The sequence below is a fragment of the Muntiacus reevesi genome, chromosome 15 (assembly GCF_963930625.1).
Source record: "Muntiacus reevesi chromosome 15, mMunRee1.1, whole genome shotgun sequence".
Lineage (NCBI taxonomy): Eukaryota > Metazoa > Chordata > Mammalia > Artiodactyla > Cervidae > Muntiacus > Muntiacus reevesi.
Genome location: NC_089263.1, coordinates 31,756,803 through 31,781,536, shown reverse-complemented (window position 1 = coordinate 31,781,536; position 24,734 = coordinate 31,756,803). Strand labels below are relative to the sequence as shown.

The following is a 24,734-nucleotide window of genomic DNA, read 5'->3' as shown; positions in this document are numbered from 1 at the left end:
GACCGGCCCGGGAGCAGAGTGACCAGACACAGCATCTTCACCGTCTCTTCTCGCCTCCGGCTGGCCTGCCTCAGCCCCTACCCTGCGGGCCACTCCCACTGTCCCAGTACAGCAGACGTCAGCACCAGTATTGTCTGAAAATGTCTTTTGTTTTTATTTAAGGACAAAATTGAGACATAACATATACATTTGTACATGGAGAAAAAAAATACCAGAAAGAAGTTTACAAAACCTTGGTCACTGCCATCATCATTCAGTGGCTCTGGGGCGGTGTCAGCTGGCAGCTTCAGGGCTGCCTCTGGGTAGGCCCCAGATGCCCTGGGTTGGACTCCCCTCAGTCTACCCACCCACTCCAATCATCTCTGGAGGACAGGATACAGGTTTTAACCTTGAACTCCTAAGCACCCATCAGAGTGACACAACTCCTGGAGAATCCCCAGGACTAGTGGAAGGTGACCTAGACTCTACTTGGGGAGTATGGGAGAACCCTGGGGGATTAGTCTGGAACCCTCAAAAAGGTGGCCTGAAGAATGAAGTTCTGAACTCATTCCCCTTGCCCTCCCTAAGAGTCATACAAGCTAGATACTGCTGATGGTGGGGGGCAGGGATGGGCAAGAGTTTGAGGTCAAGCCAAAAGGCAGCTGTCCCTCAGAAAGAGAGGAAATCAAAACAAACAGGGCCAAACAAACCACACCTGGATAATCAAACCCACCGTAATACAAGACTGCCAAAGGCTGAGCAAGACAACTTCAGGTCATGTCCTCTATCCCTCTCCATCCCCAAATCCCAACCAACCCCATTGCACATTCAGTAAGTCTAAAGAGGGAAGGGCTTAAGAAGAGCCCCAGAGGGCACCACGTACTGCCCACACCGGGAGGATGCAGGGGGCCTAAAGGGCTAGGAAACTGTTCATTAGAAACATGAGGCAGGAGAGAGGCTGGAAGCCCAGAGTTGAAACATGAGGCAGGACAGAGGCTGGAAGCCCAGAGTTCACCCTAGAGTGATCTGAGGAACAGAACCCAGACTGCAGCTCATCTAAAGAGGAGCCCTTAAGAGGCTCCCAGAGTCTGAGCAAGAGGGAAGGGCAGGACTGTGGAAGCCACAGGCTGGGTCTGTGAAGCCAGATTCTGGTCAGGCCTGCTGGGGAGGAATGGAATCTTAGGACTCCAGCAGAAATTAAACCCCAGGTGGTTGGGCCCAGGACAGCCAGTGATCCCAAGTGTGTATATTTGTGTGTGTATGTGTGTGAGTCCATGTGTGTTATCTGTGTACGGGAAGAAGAGAACTTCAGTCCCAGTGCTTCCAAAGAGACAAAAAAATCCTATCAAACCACCACCAGAGAAGAAAAGACAGCTTTGTTTTTTCTCTTGTGTAAAAAAAAGTCCCTGTCCCTCCCTCCCCTTTCCTCAGGGGGAAGGGAGAACTGGTTGCTGAGGGAGGAAGAAGAGCCACAGGCAAGACCCTCCCCAAGTCTGTGCTGGGCATAACCAATGCTTAAGGCACCCATGGAAAGTGCAGCTCAGAAGGCAGGTGAGAGAGAAGGCCAGGGCAGAGGGAGGAGAGTCAGGAGGACTAATTCCCCTGGAACGCTCCTTGGGCAGCAGATGAGGCGGCATTGCGGAAGGTCCTGTTACTGAAGATGCCCTGGGAAAACTCCTCCTGGGCCTGCTGGAAGCTGGCTCCTGTCCTGCGGTACAAGGAATGCACCTGCAAAAAGAGGCTGTGGTGAGCAAAGTCCACCCGCCTGGCGGCCACCAGCGCATGGGCCCAAGGCAGCCACCACAAACCCCAGCCTGTCTGCCCTCCCACCCAGAGCCTTGGAGGAAGCCGCTGGAGCTCTGAGGACCCAGGAGACGCAACTGCTGTAGTGATGAACATCCCCCATGGAGAAGGCAGGAGAGAGGTGCCCACCCCAGGGGCTGGGGCTTCCTTGGTTTTACAGCTGGCGCAGCACCCACCACTCACCCGCTTCAGGAGGAAGAGTGAGAGCACGGCGCAGAGGGTGAAGAAGCCAGCCACCACCATCATGATGATCGACACCGCCAAGTCATGCTTCATCGTAGACAGGGCTGCAATCCAACCACTGCAAAGGGGGAGGAGGCCGGGGGGAGCACAGTGGGACTGGGCCCCAGAGCTCCCTGTGAGGGGCTCTTCTCCAGTGGCCACTGTGTGCTGGACACCACCCAGGCATCTCTGGGCAGCGCAGAGCTCTGTGGGCCAAAACCCTTGCCTGTGAGGCCAGGCCTCGTAAAGGCCACCAGGCCGCATAATGCCCATAGGGAATCTATGGGCCATGTGAGGCCTGGAAGGGAGGATGTGGCTGCTGCTTTCACAGTTAGGAGTAATGCTGGGTAGAGCCCTTTAGGGGGACATGGAAAGCCTAGGGCTGCTCACTGCGGAGGGCCCTCCCTCTGGGAAGGAGGGTCACTGGCCAATCTGCTTCATTCATCCTTCTCACCTCAGCTCCCCACCCTGCAGCCCAGGGACAGTCGCGCTGCCTCCAGCCAGTAACATCTCCTTCCTGAGCCCCAATGTTCTCATCTACAAAGGGGACATCCTCACATTTTCTGATTTTAAAACTTAATACAAAGCTATAGCTATCAAAACAGTATGGTACTGGCATCAGGATAGACATATATTATAGATCAATGGAACAGAATTGAGAGTCCAGAAACAAATCTATACATTTATCATCAACTGATTTTAGGCAAGTGTGCCAAAACCACTGAATGTTGAAGAATGGCCTCTTCAACAAATGGTGCTGGACAGCTAGATATCCACATACAAAACAATGAAGGTGACCAACACAATATTGTGAAGCAACTATCCTTCGATTAAAAATACATTAAAAAAATTAAAAGAAAAAAAAAAACGAGGTGCACCCTACTTCCACCATATAGAAAAGCTAACTCAAACCTAACAATAAGAACTAAAACTATTAGATCTCATTACAATTAAGAACCTTTGTTCATCAAATGATATTATCAGGAGTGAAAAACAACACACAGAAAGGAGAACATTTATAAATTATATACCTGACAAGCAGCTATGCAGTATCCTGAATATATGAAGATTTCAACAGACAATCCAAATACTAAATTAGAAAACAATTTGAATAGACATTTCTCCAAAGAAAATATGCAAGCACATAAAAGATAGCCAACATCACAATTATTCAGGAAAGAGCAATCAAAATCACGAGTTACCACACTTCTAGATTGGCTATAAAAGAAAAAAGGAAAAAAAAAAGAAAAGAAAATAGTGTTAGGGAGGATGTGGAGGAACTGGAACCCTCATACACTGCTATTAAGAATGTAAAATAGCTTGACCTGGACTTCCCTGGTGGTCCAGTGGTTAAGAATCCACCTGCCAACCCAGAGGACACAGGTTCAATCCCTGGTCCAGGAAGATTTCACATGCTGCGGGGTAACGAAGTCTATGCGCCACAACTACTGAAGCCCAAGCGTCCTAGAGCTGCTCCATAACAAACAGCCACTGCAATGAGAAGTCTGTGCACCGTAACTAGAGAGTAGGCCCAGCTGGCCTAAGGAGAGAATGCCCGCAGCAACAAAGACCCAGCACAGCCAAGAATAAATAAATAAAATGGTTCAGTCACTGTGGGACAGTTTGGCAGTTCCTTAATAAATTATACAAAGAATTACCATATGACCCAGCAATTCCACCCTCGTATACATATCCTAAAGAACTGAAAGGAGGTACTCAAAACCCTTTACACAAATGTTCAAAGCAGCACAACAGCAAAAAGGTGGAAACCCAAATGTCTATCAGTCGATGAGTGGATAAACAACATGCAGTATCTCCAAGAACTATGGAATATTATTTAGTCATAAAATGTAATGAAATACTAACATGAACCTTGAAAATATGATGCTATGTGAAAGAAGTCAGGCACCAAAAGCCAAATGTTAGGCTCAGTGGTAAAGAATCTGCCTGCCAATGCAGGGGACGCAGGTTCAATCCCTGGTCCAAGAAGATTCCACACGCTAAGGAGCAACTAAGCCCGTGTGCGCCACAACTACTGAGCCTGTGTTCTAGAGTCCAGGTGCCACATCTGCTGAAGCCTGTGTGTCCTAGAGCCCATGCTCTTCAACAAGAGAAGCCACTGCAATGAGAAGCCCACACATGCTGCAACTAGAGAAACGCCCATGCAGCAATGAAGACCCAGCACAGTCAAAAATAAATAAATAAATTAAAAAAAATTTTTTAAAGCCACATATGATTCCATTAAAATGAAATGTCCAGAATAGGCAAATCCAGAGAGGCAGGAACAGTTTACTGGTTGCTGGGGGCTCAGTGGATGAGGGAATGAAGAGGGACTGCTTAATGTAATGGGGTTTCCTTACAGTGTGGTACAAATGTCACAGTGTGATACAGAATTAGACTGTGCTGATGTCTGCAGGACACCTTGAATGAACTAAATGCCAATGAATTATACAAAGTGGTTTAAGTGGTAAACAAAATGACAGATTTTATGTTATGTGTATTTTATAATCAGTAACAAAAAAGGGAGGCAGAGGACATCCACCTATTGGTGGGTGTTCTGAGGTGAGATGAGAAAGACCCCGGGAGGAGGCGTCCCTCCCTCCAAGCTGGGAGGAGGCTTGGAGGAGGCCTCCGAGCTCAGCCAGGCAGACCCAGGCAGGCCGGTGAGGGGCGGAGCAGGACCAGAACTCAAGCCTTCTGGCTCCCAGTCCAGGGTGTAAACAGCAGTTATTAATCACAGTCTTTTACCAGGATCTCACTGAGGATAATGAGTAATGAAACTGGGTCACCAGTCAAAGAGAAAAGGGCCAGATTAGAAATAGCAAGGCAAGAAGGCAGAGGGGAGGAGGAAGGCAGCATGCACTGGCCGTGAGTGTGAGGTGAGTCACCCCTCGCCGCCACTCTGGACTCGCCAGCTCCACTGCAGGGCGGGGACCAAAATAGAGCAGCCCTTCTAGGCTCAGGCTTTCAGCCAAGTGCCAGCCTGACCTTTCTGTAATGTTCCCTGTGCACTGGAGCAGAAAGGAAAACATCAGCCATCAGCTTTTCTCTTTGAGACTAATTCTGAGCTGAGAACGGCAGCGGCCAGGACTCTCAAGCCAGCTGGATGCTCAAGGAGAGTAGCCCGAAGGAGCCGATCCACGAGGGGCGAGGGCTCCACCTCCTGAGGTTACAGGGCCTCCAGAAAAAGTCACAGCTCACAGTTTGTAGAGGCCAGGACATCCACTGGCAGCTGCCCAAGCCTCGGGGCTTGTCTGGGGCCTGTGGGAGCAGCCGCAGGCTCTAGGAGGGCATGGCAGGAAAAAAGGACAAGCAGGTCCTGCACTGTAGGGCATAGCCCTAGGAGCCTAAGGATTCAGGCCAACTCCGTCCACGACACTCCGGAAAGGGGTGAGCAAGGCAAAATGGTGAGTGGCTACCAGGGAAGAAGTGGAAGCAGGCAGACCCCAGCTGACCCACCACCCCTCTCCTAGCCATGGTGGAAGATGGGTCATCAGTGGGGCCTTTCTGGGGGCAGGGGAACAGGGCCTAATCCCCTCTGTGCTGCCCCACGTCTCACCTGTCCCCCAGGCTAGGGATGCCAATCAACTGGATGATGTAGATCCCTATTTGACAGAAAAATACAAAGAAGAACACGAAGAAGCTGAAAGAGTTGTCAGACCTGTGAAGAGAGCGGGAAATGAGAAGTCACATAAGGGCTTCGGGCTCAGTCCTCAGCCTTCTCTCTTGCCAGGACACCTTCCTCGCTAGGAGCCAGGATGGAGGGTGCCAGAGTAGACAGAGCTCCAGGGGTCAGCCACACTGTCCATGAGGACAGGGACACACAGACACCCCCATAATCAAAAAGGGCTTGCCTTCCGCTGCCTTCCAATTTAAGGGGTCAATGCTTGACTGCTTAAAGAGCTTATAAATAAAGTTGCTCACCCCAAGGACAATGTAAAAAATCTAACACTCCATTTTCTGAAGTTATCTCCATTTCATAACAGGTAAGAAAATCTAAGCCTGTTATAAAGATAATAAAACTTTAAGAATCAATCTGTAGGCCTGGGTGGAAGAAAAGACATCTAGGGAGTAGGGAGCACCAGATAAAACTGGTGTTTTGAGAACTTCCATCTCGCCCTGGAGGGCTAGAATACAGTGAGGGTGCAGGTTTTGCCTGCTATGTACATGCGAGGGTTTGGCCACTGCTCCGCCCCCTCTTTCCCAGGACCTGCTGGGCTCCCTGTCTCTCCTCCCTTCTCTCCTCACTCCCTGCTGGGCTTGATTAGGAGTTGATCATCAACTCCTAGTCTCAATTCCAAAAGTCCTAGGGGTCTGTGAGGTGGATTCATTCATGTCCACAGTACTGACCCTAGGGCCACCGGTCAAATACTGGCACTCATCCAGGCTCAAGGGTTACTGGGGAGGTGGGGGGAGGAGCAGACATGAGCATGGAGGGATAAAGCCATTGAAAGCTTATCTGACTCTTATCACACTCTGTTGTCTGGCTATCAGAGACACACAGCCTCTCCCCAGGGACTAAAATCCCACTGAACCGGACAGACTGGGAGCAGGGGGAAAGCAAGAAAGGCTCTTGATTTCCTCTCTGGGTCTCCTGAGCCTGGTCCAAGGACAGGGCTGAGAGCAGACCTCTGGTACAACAGAGGAGAAAGCAGCTGCTGATCCCTGCCTACTCTCGCTAACAGTGGGGATGGGAAAGTGAATTTCCCCACCATTCCATTCTGCTCTAAGACTGGGAGGGGGCCCCAGGGCTGATGGGCTTTGGCCTGCTACCCAATGCCAGCCACACACTCACCCCTGCCCAGCACCACTCACCTGAAAGCCTTATAGATAGGTCGATACCAACAAATGAAGGCACAGGGGGTGAAGATCACAAACCACAGGATGGAGAGGCCGAAGTCTACTCCCCTGGAGGTGTCGACTAAGAACCAGGCCAGGCAGGCAAGCAGGTTCAGAAACAGAGTCACTGAATGCACTGGGGAAGGAGAGGAGGAGAGAGAGGCTTGTGCCAAGGTGACCGAAGGCTTCCCCACCAAGGCAAATCATCCCCTGAAGAGGAAATGAGGTGCATGCTGTGAGAGCAGCTGCAGAAATACTAGAGGACCTTGGTCTGCACACAGGGTGTTCTGAGACCTTAAAACCAGGGAACAAACCAAGTTCCTAAGAGAAGAAGGGACAGCCCAGGTATCTGAGGAGCGGCAGTGGGGGGGCGGATACAGATACAAGGGCTGAGCTCTGGGGAATGAAGTCTTGCAGCAGGCTTTCCCCTGCTTGTGGACAGCTCCCAGCGGAGCTACAGGAAGTCTTCTCTCCTTACTCCTCATTCCTAGGAGCCGAGGGGACCATGGGGAAGGAGAGGCCTTCCCCTGAGGAGGGCTGTTCAGTGCAGGGAGCTCTGTAGGAACTCTGAAGCCTCCGGTTAGTCCCACCCTACCTGATATGGAGTCTGGACTGGCCCTCGTGGGGAGGTTCCCAGGATAGGGAGCAGACTGTGGAAGGCCAATTATGTGGGCAGAAGGCACCGCTCAGCCCAGCCCAGACAGAGGCTGGAGCCTGCCAGAAGGAACGACCAGAGCATAGCCAGCACGCTCGAGTCACAGCCCACTTCACCCTGGGCTCGAAGGGGCAAAAGCAAGACTCACACATCCAGAGATAGTAGAGCATCTTGCATATCCGCTGGTAGTCGGCAGGGATCTCTGTGGAGAAGTCCTGATAGAAGCAGGGCTTGACAGGGCACCAGACAGGCAGGGGCGGCCAGTTGTTCTCTCTCACTGTGTGGGAAGAGGTGAGGGGGTGAGCCTGGCCTTAGCAGCAGCGTGGCGGGGTACACGTGGTGGCCCAGTCCACGCGCCAGAGCAGGGCTCCCGGGGGGTGCCAGCAGACGGGGCTTGGGGTGTGTGGATACGGAGTGGGATGGGGACAGGGTGACGGGACACAAACACCCCTGAGCTCACGCCGATACAATGGACCCCAAGTGCACTGGGAAACACAGAGCCCGACGGCCTAAGTGATTACTTTTATTAACAACCAGGCCATAAGCACAAGGGGGCATCATCATGGGGAAGGAATCCTGGGACCAAGGCCCCCGCTCTAAGTAAATTCCAGAGTGGGGAAGGAGTGCAGAAATAATCTACATCCATCAGGACGGCTCGGCAAGTCTCCTGACTTGGCGTTCCCCAGGACAATGCTGTGACAGGGCTCGGGACAGCTCTGAGGCCGCCCTGGAACAAGCAGGCTCAGCGAGTCCTAAGCCGGGCAGCACGGCCTCCCTACCGTGTAAGTTGGCCACTGTGTTCTGAAGCTCCCGCTCCTTCCGTTCCAGCTCGGCTGCTTTCCTGTCCAGTTCCTCCTGCTGCCGGAGCAGGCTTGCCTGGGCTGCAGAGGCCACAGCCTGGAGGGTGCAGAGGAGGTGGAGGGCAGCCGGATACGAAGGACAGTGAGAGAGTGGCAGTCTGAGCTGAAGGCAGATAGGCCTTGCCCCACGCAGGGAGGGCCCAGAGGCGGTCCCAGGCCCAGTGTGTCGTGGGTACCCAAGACCACCATAGAGAGGCCAAGGTGATCTGCCCCCTCCCACCTCCACACCACCTCCGGCCCCTTAGCCATCACCAGGGCTCTCCTCTCCCTTGCATCCCTCAGCTTGAGAGAGATGGGAATTATCGCCATATTGGAGTCAGGCAAAGTTCAAAGTGACTTTTGAGGTAACAGCAAAGGGAAAAAGACCTCAGAAGAGACCAACCTATAGCCAGAAAGTCAGAGACTCAAGCCTCATTTGAAGAACATGTAGTGTGCATGCGTATGCATGTGTGTGTGTGTGTGAAGGAGAAACAGTGCAGACCTGCCAGCAGTGAGAGAGGAAGGGAGATACTCGAGGGCAGCCTTGTGCACCCAGAGCCTCGGGGATCTATATTTAAGCACTCCCTTCCCACCCAGGAGCTGGCCAGAGGTACAACTGAACTGTGACCCAGTACAACCCAGCAGCCCTTTAGGCTTGGCTGTGCTTGGCCTTGCTTTCATGATGTGCAGAGTCCAAGCTTTATCCCAGGCAGAGCAGGGAAGGCACTAGGAGACTACACATGAAGCTGAACAGAGCTGAGCTTGGGCGTGGTGTTCCAGTCTAGGGCCCTGCTCTCCTTGTTGGAACCTCGTTCCTCCTGAAGTCTACAGTCCTCTTTAGGGAACAGGTATCAAACTGGTCATCTCATGGAATAACAAGGGAGGCATATCTGTGCATGCACGTGTGAACACATGCAACACCCACACACCTTCTCCCTCTCTCTCTAAAAGGAGTTCTCCAAAGAGTTAAAGCTGCCTTCAGGAGATAAATTTTTTTTTTTGGCGGTGGGGGGCGGGGGGTCGGTGCGAGGGGAGTCTTGGTTCCCTGGCCAGGGATTGAACCCATGCCTCCCACAGTGGAACTGTGGAGTCTTAACCACTGGACCACCAGGCAAGTCCCAGGAGGTAAATTTCAGGCAGTGGGGGCAGAAGCAGGACCAGAATTGACCTCACTAGGCCACACTGGGGTCTCAGCCTCCTCTCCCCAAGTCTGCAACTTCAGTTGAGTAGGCCCAGGTCTCTACAGCCCACCACCCAGCTGGATAGAAGTCACGCCTGCCTCACCTCCATAGGGCTCTAGGGCCAGGCATGGGGCCCAGGGGCCCGGGCAGGGGCCACATGCTCGGAGGAAGGCCCGTCAGACGACAGGAGCGGCCTGGGGCCCACTGGTGCCACAGTCCAGCTCGGGTGGGCTCCGGGTACCTTGCCCTCCCTCATGCTCATCTACTCTTCGCCTACCTTCGGCAGGTTTCGCAGGTAGCTGTCTCTGAGAATACTATCTCCTCCTAGCAGCATCTGCCTCTCTGAGAGCTCGCTCACTGCCAGGAATCTGGTAGGCAGGAACTGCAACACACAACCCCACTGTGGGCCACGCTCACCAGGGGGCCACGAGGAGCGCAGGGTGGGGCTGGGAGGCATGGAGGGGAGAGTCAGGCATATAAGCACACGAGGCTCAGAGTACTGGTGGAGGGACAGAGGAAAACAGGAAGGCGGGCAGGAATAAATGAGGGTTAAAAAATAAACGGAGAGCGAGGGCAAGAGAGATGCTGGGTCCTAGGGAAGACAGAACAAACCAAAGGCCCGAGGAGGATCTGGAAGGACACAATAGGGGTAAATGCTCTTCCTGCCACCAAGAAGCCTGGCCTGGTAAGTAGAGCTTATTTTGGGTGGTAGTCATGGGGTCGGGGAGAGGATGCAGGTTGGTAGAGCAGACCCTCCACCCGCAAATGACCAGCTCCCAGGAGATGACCCAAAGGGCCCTAGAAGGGGAGCCCAGGATGAAAGCCCTCTGCCGCCTCCTCAATCTCGGGGCTCAGCTACCAGTCTGGGTGTGTCCCTTTCTGGAAAGGAGGGATCCAAAGGGATCTTGTCAACGGTACCTGGGGGGTTGGCTGGGTGGGCTCCACTGAGGGTTGGAGAACTGCCGGCTGCGAGGGCCCGGGCATCTGTGTGACAGGAACCGTCGTCGCTGCATTTGTCTGCGTCAGGCAGAGAGAAGCAGGGAGGTGAGTGGGCCTCCCCCAGTCGGTCACGTGGGGACAGACCCACCATCGAGTGAGTGATGCGCCCTTGCCTGTGAGGGGTGCTCCCTCTGGGCCTGCCCTGGCCTGCCTCTGCAGCTTTGTGGCCAACAAGCCTCGGGTTCTGGGCAATGTGAGGCCTAACCTGGATCCAGACCATCCCAACACTGCCCGGCCCTCCTCTTCCAGGAGGGGCCCAGATCATGGATCCTAAGGGGAGAATGGATGGGTTTCTCTTCCGTACCCCACCCCCCTGAGTTCACATTAGGTCTGTCTCTTTGAGGAACAGAACTTCTCTGTCTCTGCCAAGTCTCCTTACCCAGAGATGCCAGCACCACCCAGAGGACCCAGGGACTCAGAAAGAGGGCATGCCCACCAACCTCTGAGAAAGGGTTGAATTCAGCCAGGCCTCCTTGTGGGGCATTGGTCAGCTGGGTCACAGAGGGATCCTGAGAAGGTGAAAAAAGAGTCATCAGATGCTGGGGAAAAAGGAGAGTCTTGGTGATGGGGAGGGAGATAACCGTCTCCTGGCCCCTCCCGGGGATACCTGGCTGAAGTAAGGCTGTTGATGGCCCTTCCTAGAGTCCTGGAGAGCCTCTCCTCGAGGCTCCTGTGCCCAGCCCCTGCCATACCACAGCTTCAGTCATTTCTCCCTCCCTGGAAAAGGAGGGCTTCAGCCCAGATGACTTCCCAGAAGAGACTCTGAGCACGGTTTACATTCTGAGGCCCAGGAAAAGACACCACAGGTGTTCCCCTTGGAGCCCTTGAGAAATTCAAAATGGTTAGGGAATTCTCTGGTGGACCAATGGCTGGGACTTGGCACTTTCATTGCTGGGGGCATGCTCAATCTCTGGTTGAGGAACTAAGATTCCCTAAGCCATGCAGCGTGCCCCCCCCCCCAAAAAAAAGAAAGGAGATTTAAAATCATTTAGCCTGAAAACTGGTCCAAGCAGTATATAGCCTGAAGTAAAACAAAGTGAAAGGATGTGTTAACAAGTGGGAGAGTCTACCTGCTAGGTTACAGTCTGCTTCTGAATGGACCTGACGGCTCTGTGGGACCCAAGTGAAGCAGCAAAGTTTTTTTTTTTTTTTTTTCTTAAAAACTGTACCACATAGCTTGTGGAATCTTAGATCCTTGACCAGGGATTGAACTCTGGCCCTTAGCAGTGAGAGCACTGAGTCCTAACTACTGAACCATCAGGGAATTCTGGAACCTGTAGGTTTGACCCCAGAGGGGGGTTGAATATAAATGTCCCCAGCACTTTATGGCTGCTCTTTACTGGTACTGGCCACTTGCCAGATTCGGCTCCCTCAGATCACTGTCTCCTGGAAAGGGGAGTCATCTAGGACTCACCAGCCTGCACTGAACGGATCTGGTGTGCAGATCCATTGGACACACACACACACTGACTGCTTAGAATGAGTTCCTCTAGGATTGCCTTGATTGCCTTTTCCCTCTAAATTACTTTTTTCTTTAAATTTAACTTTCAGTTTTGAGTCACTTGGTTGGCTGTTGAATCAAATGATTCTATGGTTTTACAGGTGGTCTCCCGGAGATGCCAGATGGGATCAGCACAGCCCAGGTACCACTTGCTAACACTTACAAAATAACCCCCACCTCCTAGAGGACACTCACTTAAAGAGTTCTTTGCATTTCACCCTCAAAAGTAGCCAAAGAATTCAAGTGACAGGTTATCCCAGAAAATCTTCTGCAGTTAGTGAAATTTAGGCTGTAACTAAGAACATTCAGAATACCATACAGTTTACGTGGGGTGGGCCAGCAGTGATTATAAAATGACAGTAATTAACGTGTACATGCTCTGTTAGGGAAGACTAAGGGGAAACAGGTATTCAGCCTAGAAAAACATTTCTCAGTGGATTTCCTATGAAGTCAATGTGTCTTGAGTTTAACTTTGAAACAAAGTTAAAAATGTTTTTAAAAAATAAAATAAACTGGTTTAAAGTATTTACCTTCAGAGAGGGTTTGTTTTTTTGGTGGGGGAAGCGGGTGGGGGAGGGTGGGTAAATAAGATGGTATGAATGGATACTTTTCACTTGATAACCTTTCCATACTGTTTTGCTATTTTTATTTCACAGAAAGCATTTATTCCTCTCGTTTTCTAAAGGACAATTTAAGGTTCTGGAACAAAAACGTGCTGCTGGCTGCCAGTGCTGATTTTATTAAATCATGCACACTTGCGAGGGATACAGACATGAAGGACTCAGCTGAAACGCCAAGAAAATGTTTTCGGAAATTTTTTTTTTCTCAAATTCTTTTCAAAAAATGCAAAAATGTCCTCAGACCACAGCCTTTCCCCGAGTTTTCAACCTTCCCTTTCCCAGAGGCCAACCCTTCAGGCCGAGGGCCTCACACAGGGCTCCCGGCCATCCTCTCTATCGGTGCTGGCCTGGGGCCGGGCTGGGCACCTAACGCAGCTCCTGCACACTCGTACTCCCTCCCCTCCCCAAACAGAACAGGTACGGGGCTCAGGTCCAGCCCAACAGCGATGCCTCTGGGAGAAACAGCTGCCCCCAGGCTCTGCCAAGGCCCCGTTACAAGGCCTCACCGAGGCTCCCCTGTCAGCACACCTCACCCCAAGTCCCTCACGGCTCATCCAGATGCTCCTGGCCTTCTTGCCCAGCTTCCCCTCCAGCGACAAGCCTCCACAGATTGGATTCTTAAACACAGTATTCATGGTATACAGACTCGCAGAGAACCAGTCTTCAATTTTCAGACATAGAAATGGATACTCTCCACCCTGCAGGACTGGCTCCCTTATCTGAACATTTATGGAGCCAAGGGTCAGCGCTAAACATGCCTCTTTCTCTCTCTCTCTTTTTTTTAAAATATTTGTTTATTTACTTGGCTGCACTGGATCTCAGTTGTGGCACATAGGATCTTTAGTTGCAGCATGTGGGATCTAGTTCCCTGACCAGGGATCGAATCCAGGCTCTCTGCACTGGGAGTTCAGTCTCAGCCACTGGACCACCAGGGAAGAACCTGAACGTGCCTCTTTCACACATTCTGCCATCTTCGCACTAAGGCCATCAGCCCCTAGAGGGCAAGCCTGTGTCCGCCGGGCCCCAGGGCCTGGCCCAGAGCTGGACACACAGCCTCAACCCACTTCCTGTCTCCCCTGCACCCCACCCAGTCTCCTCCGCAAAGAGGCAATGTGGCTGTGTCCTTTCTGCTGGACACCATCCTTGCCAGGTGGCTCCTGCAATTTGGACAAAGTGACAAGGTGAGGCTCGAGAGGCCAGTTGGAGGAACTGGCCTTGAGGTTTTTTGTTGGCTGAACGACTAGCAGATTTCTCCCAGAATTACTGGGCTGGCTTCCTGCAAGAAAGATCTAGGGCTCAGTATCTGTTCCCCTTTCAGACTCCGCAGACATCAAGTCACAGCCCAGTAAGTGAGCTGAAGTCACTGAAATCAGATCCACCGTCCAAGGGACGGGTTACTGGAGTCTGTCACTACAGGACAAGGGCAGAGGGGCGGCCCTGGTAAGCAGTGTCAGGAGCCAGCATACCCGCTTGGCTGAGGTGTACACCTTTAATAGGCAGCCTCCATACCTGTGAAGAGATGTCACTTTCTTACCAAGGTTAGCCAGAAGAGGATTCTGGAGGGTGGGGGACTGATCACCCTGTCCAAACTGACCCCTCTTCTTTTCTCAACAATCTTAAGGAGTTGGCCCTGGGCCCCTAATCAGGCTCACCACAAACAAATCCTGTCTCCTCTAGCAGGAAGGTGCAGTCAGGTGCCTCTGTATCTAGTTCATACTTCTGGCTCCTAGTGCTTGGTGGAGGGCCTGATGCAAGCAGAAGCTCAGGAAATGTCTGGAATAAGGACTGCAGGCTGATGGCCCTTCTCTGCCTTCTCTACGAGCTGCTGCCCAAGTGCCAAGGCACAGAGAAGGGGAGGGCCACCTGCAGCAGAGCGGCAGCCCCAGGGCCTAGAAGGACTCTGCTTGGGGAAAGGAGCCTGGAACACTCTGGGAGACACGGGTGCTTTCCACCTGGGGAGACCTACGCACTCTCTGACAGATGTGTGTGGTTTCAAGAGAAGCTGAGGCCCCGTGAGAGAGCAAGGGAGGAGGAGGGACGGACAAGGGAGCTGACACGTACAGAGCGTCTACCATGTGCAGGCTCATCACACGATGATGCTACTGCTAGTCATCCCAGAACTGGCCACTGTGTCACACCACCAGAAAAGAAGGTTCTACCAGCCTTTCTCAACCTGGTTCCTCGAGAGAGTCAAGCCCCACTGCCCCAGGCCTTCCACTGTCTGCAATGACCTGCCTTCTTCCCGGTGTGTCAGAACAGTCCTGGTGATGTTCCATCCTCAGGAAAATGGAGAAAACAGTAGTTCCAGTCAGCTTCTGTGTTCTGCGGCTCAGCTGAGGAGCCCTGGCTGAGAAAAGCTACAACCCACCTCCTCATTCAACCTTACAACCACCCTGTGAAGGAGAAGTATGAGGATGAAGAAAGGCCCAGCTCAGAGAGCGGAAGTAATTCATCCAAGACCTCAGGGACTGTAGTGGTTGAGCCCAATTTTGAATCCAAGTCTGTCTTTCTCCAAAAACACAAGCGGTAAACCTGTGTGGGCAGTCTCCCCAAAGCCTGGCTCAGGGGCTGACCAACAGAAGGTGCTCGGTCACCATGGGGTTGAGGGGTCAACCAGGACGACTGGGTCTGCTCGGCTATCTGTTCCTGAACTTCAGAGCAGGAACTTCTGGGCGAACACCCCTGGAAGGACACTGGCAGGGAATCTTGTGAGTAAGGACCACACTGACTGGCCTGAATGAGGACCCTCAGCTTTCCCCTCGAGTCACAAATAAGTCAACGGCAGCGATCTTCCTTCCCTCTCACCAAGCATCAGCCGGCTGGTAAGTGGGTCAAGCATTTAAAACCATGGTGAGAGCTAAGTCTCACCAACCCAGAAGTAAGCTGACACCCCCTCAGTGCCCAAAGGACTCAACCGGCTCATGCCCTTGACTGAATCTCTAAGAAGGAGAACGCTCCCGATCTCAGTTCCTTTCATGCAGCGAGGGTGAGGGAGACACCAAGAGGAACAGGGCGCAGCTCCTACCCTGCAGGAGACCACAGTCTGGGAGCTGAGCACACAGCGCCAGTGACAATGGGATGGGAGGGGAGGGGAGAGGAGGCTGGGCGGCTCGGAGGAAGGCTCGGTTCCGAGGGGAGGGGAGGAAGGGGCGCACAGGCCCAGTCAGGTAAGCACAGGGCATACAGCTCCGGGCAGGGGGCACTCGGTGGAGCTGGGCTGGGAGGGACTGTCCAGTACAGCTAGGCTGGAGTTCTGCTGGGGGGGGGAAGGGCCTTGAAAAACATACTTGTTTTCACTGGTTTGGCAACGCCTTTCCGTGAGTCTCCCAGGTCTCGGCTGTGAGCGAGTTTACTGCGACTTTTCCTTGCTCTCCCGCCCTCCACTCCACCCAGGCTCCCAATGTGAGGTTTATTTCAGGCTTCGAATAAACACGTTAAACAAATACCTCATAGACTAAAAAACAAAAACAAAACTTGGCCACTCTCTCTGAGAGGCAAAGAGTCACCACTACTTTGGATCTCTGCAAAGTCCTATTTGCTTTAGTGACAAGGCTGTGTGTCACAGAACAAGACAGAGCGGTCATCTCCAGGTTGGCTGGCTGGGTCCCAGGCGAACAAGGCGCCACGGTACAGCCGGAGAAGCCATCCAAAGGAAACATGACAAAAACATGTGAAAATCTGTATCTGCAAAAGCATTCACTGCACTGGTATTTACAACAACGGCGGGGGGAGGGGGTGGAGGGGGAGCAGGGAACAACTTAAATACCCAGCGACAGTGAGCTCCAGTACATTTCAGTGCACATTCCCTCAAAGGCCTAAACAGTCACTAAAAATCAGTTACGAACACAGGGCAGCAATACAGAAACAGTTCGGTTATAAGAGTATCAAATGACGCTTCTGTCAGAAGTACTCACAACAGAAAACACATCAAAACAACAATGGCTGCAAAACACTGGTAGAAACAGGGATGGTTTATTTTGTTTTCCAAATGTTGTGTAATGTGATTATGTCATGTTTATGTTAAGCAAATACACACACACACACACACACACACACACACACACACGTCTTTTTTAAGAAGAGAGCCTGAGGGGACTTCCCTGGTGGTCCAGTGGCTAAAACCTCTCGTTCCCAATGCAGGGCATGCAGGTTCGATCCCTGGCCAGGGAACTAGATTCCACATGCCCAACTAAGAGTCTGCATGCCCTACTCAAGATCCCATGTGCTGCAAGGAAGACAAGGACCTGGTGCAGGTCCTTTTTTAAATTAAAAAAAAAATTAAAAACAAAAAAAAACAAAAAGAAGAGAGCCTGAGAACCCATCAAATGAGCAAGGTGCACCTTGGGGCCTCCCCCCCTGCCACAGCAGTGATGTACAGAGGCTCCCAGAAAAGAGAGCCCAAGTCCCTGGCCTGGCATTGAGGCCCTCCATGACCGGGCACCAGCATTCCTCCAGGAGCAGCCTGTCCTCCATCAAGTGTAGCCCCCTGCCCTGCCCTGTCCTTCCACCTCGGTCTGTCTACTGCCCACACAAACCATTCCACACCAGCAGAGAGTGAGGACGCCGAGAAAAGGCCTTGGTTCCTGCCCTCAAGAAGCAAACAGCACAGAGAACACAACAGAAGCCAGGGCAAGAAGTGACAGCATGTGACCAGTGCTGAACAAGGGCAAGGGCAATGGGCTCGCAGAGGAGGGAGTGAAAAGGCTGTCGGAGACTCAGGGAAGGCTTCTCTGAGGGGGCATCTGAGCTTGATCTCGAGAGAGGAAAGAAATTAAGCAAGCCCTCAAGAGGGAGAGGAGAACAGCATCTGCAGAGACATGGGATCTTTAAAAAGATCTTGCATGCGTTCAGTGAGAAGGATCAGGAGACTACAGAGCAAAGTGTATATACAAAGAGAGGAGCACCAGGGACCCAGCCTGAAGATGGCTAGGCCGGATTGCAGGCTGTGGCAATGGGGGCAACAAGAGATTATGCAAAGCCTGTGTGCATAGTTGTATCCAACTCTTTGTCACTCCATGGACTGTAGCCCACCAGGCTTCTCTGTCCCTGTGGGTTGCTATTTCCTTCTCCGAGGGGTCTACCTGACCCTGGGATTGAACCTGTATCTCTTGTGCAAACTGGCAGGTGGATTTTTACCACCACGCCACCTGGGAAGCCCTCAGAGATTGTGAGCAGTGATCATCTCTGCCAGCAGTGAGGAGAGCGCAGTGCTCAGGGAAGGAGGATGGCAGGAAGGCTTGCCTGGAACACAGAGTCCACATTGGTGATAGTGAGGCCTGAGCTAAGGGATGACATGGGGGATGCAGAAGAGGGAACGGGCTACAGAGACCCTCCTCAAGTAGATGCTACAGGCTTGACCACTCCAAGTGGTCAAGGTATAGAGTTACTGCAGGACAAGAACACAGGGGAGGGGAGGGGAAGGGAAGGGAAGGAGTGGAGTGACTGAGGCTGCCAGCTCGGGGGACCAGCAAACAGTGCCACCACTGAGCAAGACAGGCGGTCATGGGAGACGAGAAACAGGATTTCCAGGAGCGGGTGTGTGGGAGCAGGGAGAAGATCTGGGAAGGTACTGATTCGTATCAGAGAGATTGATAAAATGCATCTGGGTGAAATGGGTGGAAATGTCCAGGTAAGAGCTGGAAATACTGGTTTGGAGCTCAGGAGAAGGTGAGGGCTAGAGCTCTAGATCTGAGACCACTGGAATGTGGATGCTACTCTGAAGCCATGAAAGTGGGAGGACTTACTTGGAGAGGTACACACTGAGAACAAAGTCAAGGACAGAACTCTAGGAAACCCCGAAATGCAGGAGACAGGAAGAGGGAACAGGCAGAAGGAGGTGAGAGTCATCAATGTAAAGAGGCCAAGGACAGAGAGAACTTCCAGAGAGACTGGTCAGACAAGCTGGTGCACCACAAGCAGCAGACCCATCACGGGACCACAGATCCCAGAGAGTCCACAAAAGTGAGGTGGCGCCTGGGGGCGTGGAGCTGAGTGTGTGCGGAAGTGACGTACGTTGGTGCTCCTTTACCTGGAATACCCTCTCGTGCCATAGGCTTTCTGCTCTCAGGACCTCCTATCGTAGAACTCTGCCCCATTCTCCCTCAGATCCCTCACAGGTCCTTTGGGCAAGTTTTGACTGCCCTTATCACGCCAGGGCACGCTGTCAGGACCAGTGAGCATTTCTTAGCTCTCCTGTCAGATTAGAAGCTCGAGCAGGCCACGTGCCCGTTTACCCTGGTCTCCTGCACAGGCCCTCGGAGCAGTGGCTCAGTGATGCGCATGAACGTGTCAGCATCTCAGAGGAGCACTCCTGGACGGGTCACACCTTGCAAATTAATGTGCACGGCACTCTCCTCTGGACCAGCAGCAAGTACCCCTTGTTTGTCCTGGTTAAATATTACTGTTTCTCTGAACCCAGGACTGTCCTACTCCAAGTGGCTCCAAAGAAAACTTAATAGACACGTGGGGTCAAAGTTCAGCTGTATCACTGGCCAAGGGCTTTCTAACACCCAGACTACCTCCAGGTGTCAATCGTTAAGGCAAAAATCCCTCCCTACTCCCACCTGGGCAGCTGCCTGGAGTCAGTTAAACAGTATGAACCTTGCCATTTTCAAATTTCTTGAGACAGTGCTCCTGTTCCCCAGGAAAGGTCTACCAGGTCCAACTGGGGGTTCTGAGAATTCCCAAAGCTACAGTCAAACTGAAGTCCACCCTCTCGGGGAAGTGACAAAGCCCTCAGTGTCTCGGCAGGGAACTTCATGTGACTGTTCACGCCCAAATCACGTTTCTGCCACCACTTTCTCCTCCCACAGGAGAGAAATGTCTTAAATCCTTGGGAAGCAGCCATACCACCAAGATTATCTTTTAAGTGCAAGGAGGCAACGTGTGAAAGTGATATGGTGTGATTTGGCGACTTGTGAATGCTGAAAAGTTTTCTCTGTTCGGAACCACGAGCTAGTCCACTCCCAGATCAGTGTCGACTGCCTGGGGTAACCTAACAGAAACACCAAGCAGCAGAGCAGCCGAGGCATTTGCTGGGGTCCACAGTTTTTCAGTGGACTGCTGAAAGAGAAAATGGGGAGGACAATGCCTATCTGGAGCACTCAACCTCTTCATCACCCGACAAGACTTTCTGAGAAACTTTTGGGAACAGACATGCTGGAATCAGTAGCAAGCAGGACCTGCAAACCCAGATGGTACACAGCAGATGCACCATAATGCACAGAGGGATTAGGGAGTGCCAGGGGAGGTTGGGAAACCAGCCACTCTCGGCTTGCACTTTCCTGCTTCCTCCTAGGAGTTTGGTAAAAAACCTCTGCTGCACTCTTGTGACAACTTTCCACTCACAGTCTGACACTGCAGGAAGTTTTCTAATAATACCACTATAACCGTACACAAGGAGGAGGTCATAAAAGCCCACAGCCACAGTTCAGGTGGGGATGGAATAGAGTGCAGATAAATAACACACATAAGGAAGTCAACCTAAAAACACACCAGGAGCTTCAGGGGATATTGCAAGAGTCAGAAGAAGAAGGATTCCATGGTTGTAAAACTCTGAGAAAGGCTGGATCAAACAAAGTTGAGTAAATATCTTTACTGCAGGATTTCTTGGAGCCTTTAACAAAAGAACAAGCCTGGTCAACCTTCAAGAAAATGATTCCTGACTTTATTTGACCACAGAACCCTGAGCACCTTTCAGGACTGGCATTACTCAGAAAACATGCTATATTAAAATAGCATCTAGCGCAATACAGGAGATTTCCTGGTGACTCAGTGGGGAAGAGCCCACCTGCCCGTGTAGAGGACAAGGATTCAATCCCTGGATCTGGAAGATACCACATGCCACGAGGCAACCAGGCCCATGTGTCGAGCAACTATTGAGTCTGCGCCCTAAAATCCGTGCTCCTCAACAAGAGAAGCCACCACAATGAAAAGCCCACGCACCGCCACAAGGAGTAGCCGATGCACAGCAATAAAGACCCAGCGCAACCAAAAATAAATAAATCTTAAAAAAAAAAAAGCACAATACAATCCATATTATTCCACCCCCCCACACTGAAAAACAACAAAAAAAGCTCACCTAATTTGTTACTTTCACTCTTACTAGTACTCTCATTTTAAGAATGGTAACAGTGGTGATGATGTTACACTCTTTAGCTGGCCTAAGTAACTGCCAAGGTAGTTTAAAATCTTTAGGACAGCACTATCCAGAGAAGAAAGCCGATATCTGAGTCTCTTCCTGCTTTAATTAGCTAGTGACTCTGGCATGTCCCATCCTCACTGCATTCTTGGTTTCTCATCTCTAAACTGAAAGGGTTAGAAGAGATTTCTGAGGATGTTCCCAGCTCTAAAAATCCACCATGGAACTCTGAACACAAAGTATATTTTTGTAAACCACCATGGAGAGAAGGGGGGAAAAAAAAGACTTCTGAAGGCCGGTTAGGGGTGACAGTTTCTGAGTCTATAGCCTCTCCGCCTTCTCTCTTCTGAGCTCTGTGCCAACACCCTAAGTAAATGAAGCTGGGCTCACACCCAGCCCCCAAGGGCTGTGCCTTCCCAGTGTCCCAGCCCTGGCAGTCAGAGAAACAGAAACCACCACCACAAGGAGAGGGAGGGCAGCTCTCCAGGAAAAGAAGTTTGGGGGCCTCACACCCAAAGCTCCTTCTCCCTCCACAGCTGTGCGCCAAGAGGAAAAACCCAGCCCAGAGTCAGGAGGAGCAGAATCGCAGCCAACCGGCTCTCGCCTTCCCCCACAGGCTTCCCCACCAGATGTTACTCTTTACGGGACCACAGCTGCTTCCTGTCCTGCCATATCCTGGGGCTGCCCGATGGACAGACTATCTTGCTTCAATGCAGAAGTTACTTCTACCACAGTTTGCACAATCATTTCTGGGGTTGGAGATGTGGTTTAAGACTTTCAAGCTGCTATAAATACAGGGCAAAATTTAGGCCAATTATCTAGCCCACTGCTAGCACTGAGGACAAGCTCTCTGCATCTCTGGACATCTGACTGCCTCTTTCAGATAGCAGCAGACATTTGATTTCTGATTCTGACAGTACAAAAAAGAAAGAAAAAGGCACAGCATTACACAGCACACATACCAAAGGCTTCTAGAGCCTCACTAAAACTCAAACTCCAGTATCATACAGCAGTTTTATAACTAAAGCAAAATAGTTATCTGAAGACAATGGCATAGGAAAGAAATGCAAATGTTCTTTCTTTACTCAAATAGAGATTACTGCATTACATAAAAGATAAGGTCCACCAAACAGTTCTGTCAAGAAGCATGAAGCTACTAGAGGAATGTTAGGAATTCCCTGATGTTACCAAGATATCAAAATTTGCCTCGAGGGCTCCCACTGGCTAAGTCACCTTAAAATCAAGAAGTGAAAGTGAAAATGAAGTCCCTCAGTCGTGTCCAACTCTTTGCAACCCCATGGACTGTAGCCCACCAGGCTCCTCTGTCCATGGGATTCTCCAGCAAAATATTCACTCTCCGACATTCATTCTAGTCTCCTTTGTGTTTCCTCTGACCCTTGAAAGAAAGGATTCAAGGTGGAAAAGCTCATGCTGTGTCTTGCAGGAAGGACTCCCTCCAAGGACTTCCCCTACACCTGCAGGAAACTTTAAACTTGCCAATGACCAAAATAAAGAACAAGCAGGAAGAGCTCACATGCCTGGTGACATCCTGACAAAGCAGAAAGCTCGGGGCTCATAAATCACTAGTCAGCACAAGCAAGCTTCCCTAGAACTGGTTTTGAGCAGACACAAAACATGAGGCACTGGAGCTTTGGAGTTAAAGGAGTCCCAACCCTCTATCACGGAAAAGAATACCCCTATGCTCTTAGCTCAAAGGCGGGAAGGTCTTGGCTTTTAATAGGAAGTCTCTTCTTCCTTGGGCAATTGTTAAAAGGTCAGGCCAGCTCATAGATCAGTGCATCTCATCTACCCTGACACCACACACAGGTCCATCAGACCAACATTCCGTGCACTTCAAGTCCCTCAGAGGCTCCTCACTTCTCCTCCCTCTCTACCCTGGGCTCTCTCATCTAGACAGAGCCCAGTCCAAGCTAGATGCATGGCCAAGGTGTGATATTGTTATCAAGGCCATATTTCAACTTGGGTTACCAGCCTTCCCTTTCTGACAAATCTCAGGGGCTCTCCTATACCTTACAGACTAGTTGCTGTGTGTGTGTGTGACGGGGGGTGGTCTTGGGATTTTCTCACATTTCTCCATCCCTCTAGAGTCTTCCACCTCCTCATTATGTTGCTGTCACCCTCTCTCCTAAAGTGACCCAAGGCTAGCGTCTCCCCAAGACTGCGGGATGTGGTAGCCACACTTTCTCCTCAAGTGAAGTCGCTTCTGTCCCTGAAGCTGGGGCCTTCCCTGATCCTGTGTGCGCCAGTCCCCTTCCCCAGCGGTATCCAGTTAGAAGGGCTACGTTCCTGGCAGCTAAGGCAGTCCCACCTTTTCCCAGAGTACAGCGCCCCGCCCCCTCCGCTGTGCCACCTGCTGCTAGTCCCGCCCCCCAGGCGCTACGATAGGACACCCCTCGAAGCCCGCTCTCCCATTGGGCAGAGAGCCCGTCCCTCCTACGCCACGTCTCCCGGCTCTGGCGAAAGAGGCCCGGGCGGCGGCCTTTGGGCACTGGACAGAGCTGTAAGATAAAGGCTCTACCTGGAAGGGGTTGACGTCCACTGGGTCCGCGAAGGGGTTGGTGTCGAAGGACGACATGGCGGTCGGGGGCCGACGAGCGAGCTCCGAGAGCGCTTCTGCCTCCGGGCACCCAGACCCAGCGGCGCTCTCCGTGCAGACCCTCCACTTCCGGGAGCGAGGCAGCCGTTCTGGCGCAGGCGCAACGTCCTCCCAGAGGGGCGTGGTCGTGTGACATCACAGAAGTCCGCTCCGCCCTCCTGCCCAACCCACTGTGGAGCCTGGTGGGCATTCGCTTCCGTCCGCTAATTCCCTGTGTCTGTGCTCCAGTGGTCGGGGAGGCACCGAGGAACTTGGGAGACGGAAGAGGGGCTGCAGCCGTTCCCAACTGCCTCTCGGTCAGATAGGTTACAACACTGTGTTAGAAACTCCTCAAAGTAAACTCCCAAAAGTGGGGCTGGAAACAACCCCTTCAACTTTCTTGGAGGGCAAGTTTGAGAAATACGCCCTGGTTCAGGCAGGGGACAGGAGTTCCAGCCAACAGGGGGAGTGGGGAGTGTAATTCCCGACTCAGAGGCCTTCGCCAAGCTAGGAAAGTGTTCTGTTGGTAGGGGACGAGCAGAGAGGATCTTTTCGGAAGTATGGACTGTGCAGCTGTCCCCCATAGTAGTTGATCCCTGCCTCTCTTAGGCCTTGACCCCCGATGTCAACGTTTATCGTCTTAGGCGTGAGGATCCCTGAGCTCAGACAGGTTTAGGGCCTGAGCTGGGATTAACCTGGGCATCCAGCATTTATTAAATGAATGAGGGAGTTCAGCAATAGAGCCATCAGTATATGGGAGATGGCTGCCTCATTCCCCAAAAACTCAGGTTATTCATGTCTTTGTACATTTCTGCTGTAACTGAGTCCTGCCACTCCTCCATACCTTACCCTGGACTAGTACGGGGGCTGCTAATTGGTTTTTTGTTGTTCATGTTGTAACCAGAGATCCATTCAAACGGGGCAAAATTACTATGGAACTTTCTGTTTAAAATCTTTCAGTTATTTTCCATAAAGGTCCATATTCTTAGTTTGACCTCTAAGACTTGTAATATCTGCCCTTCACCTATCAATCCTTCCCATTCCTTCTTATGCCTTCCCCTCCATTACACTCCACCCCTGAGCATCCCAACCCTCCGAGTTGCTTTTCAGGTCCTCAAACTTATTTGTTCCTTAGCCTGCCTCAGGACCTTTGCACTGGACTCTCCCTCTTCTTGGTATGCTCTTAGCCCATGCCCTGATCATCCCCTATTTAACTCCTACTTATTCTTCAAATCCAGGTTTATGGATCTCTTCCTCAGGAGTAGCCACTCATCATTATAGATTATATCAGCCCCTCCCACACAACACAAACCCTGTGCCTTTCCTTCATAACACCTATTGCAGATTATAATTACATACG

The 24,734-nt window shown here is 51.6% G+C and overlaps 1 protein-coding gene across 1 annotated transcript; it reads right to left on the bottom strand.

Moving 5' to 3' along the window:
* Positions 1 to 130: 130 nt before the first annotated feature.
* SCAMP2 (secretory carrier membrane protein 2) lies at positions 131 to 23,482 on the bottom strand. The gene is made up of 9 exons (XM_065906441.1): positions 23,318 to 23,482; positions 10,958 to 11,026; positions 10,437 to 10,535; positions 8,278 to 8,395; positions 7,647 to 7,775; positions 6,820 to 6,979; positions 5,564 to 5,665; positions 1,966 to 2,083; positions 131 to 1,707 (listed from the first exon to the last, which is right to left on the bottom strand). The coding sequence occupies exons 1-9, from the start codon at positions 23,372 to 23,374 to the stop codon at positions 1,573 to 1,575; spliced, it is 987 nt and encodes a 328-aa protein (XP_065762513.1). The 5' UTR covers positions 23,375 to 23,482; the 3' UTR covers positions 131 to 1,572.
* Positions 23,483 to 24,734: the final 1,252 nt, after the last annotated feature.

Excerpts from the sequence above, each read along its gene's own strand:
- SCAMP2 (XM_065906441.1), bottom strand. The coding sequence starts at position 23,374 with ATGTCGTCCTTCGACACCAACCCCTTCGCGGACCCAGTGGACGTCAAC. Across the intron at positions 10,536-10,957 it reads AATTCAACCCTTTCTCAGAG|ACAAATGCAGCGACGACGGT; the intron begins GTTGGTGGGCAT and ends TGCCTGACGCAG. Across the intron at positions 1,708-1,965 it reads CACTCTTCCTCCTGAAGCGG|GTGCATTCCTTGTACCGCAG; the intron begins GTGAGTGGTGGG and ends CTCTTTTTGCAG.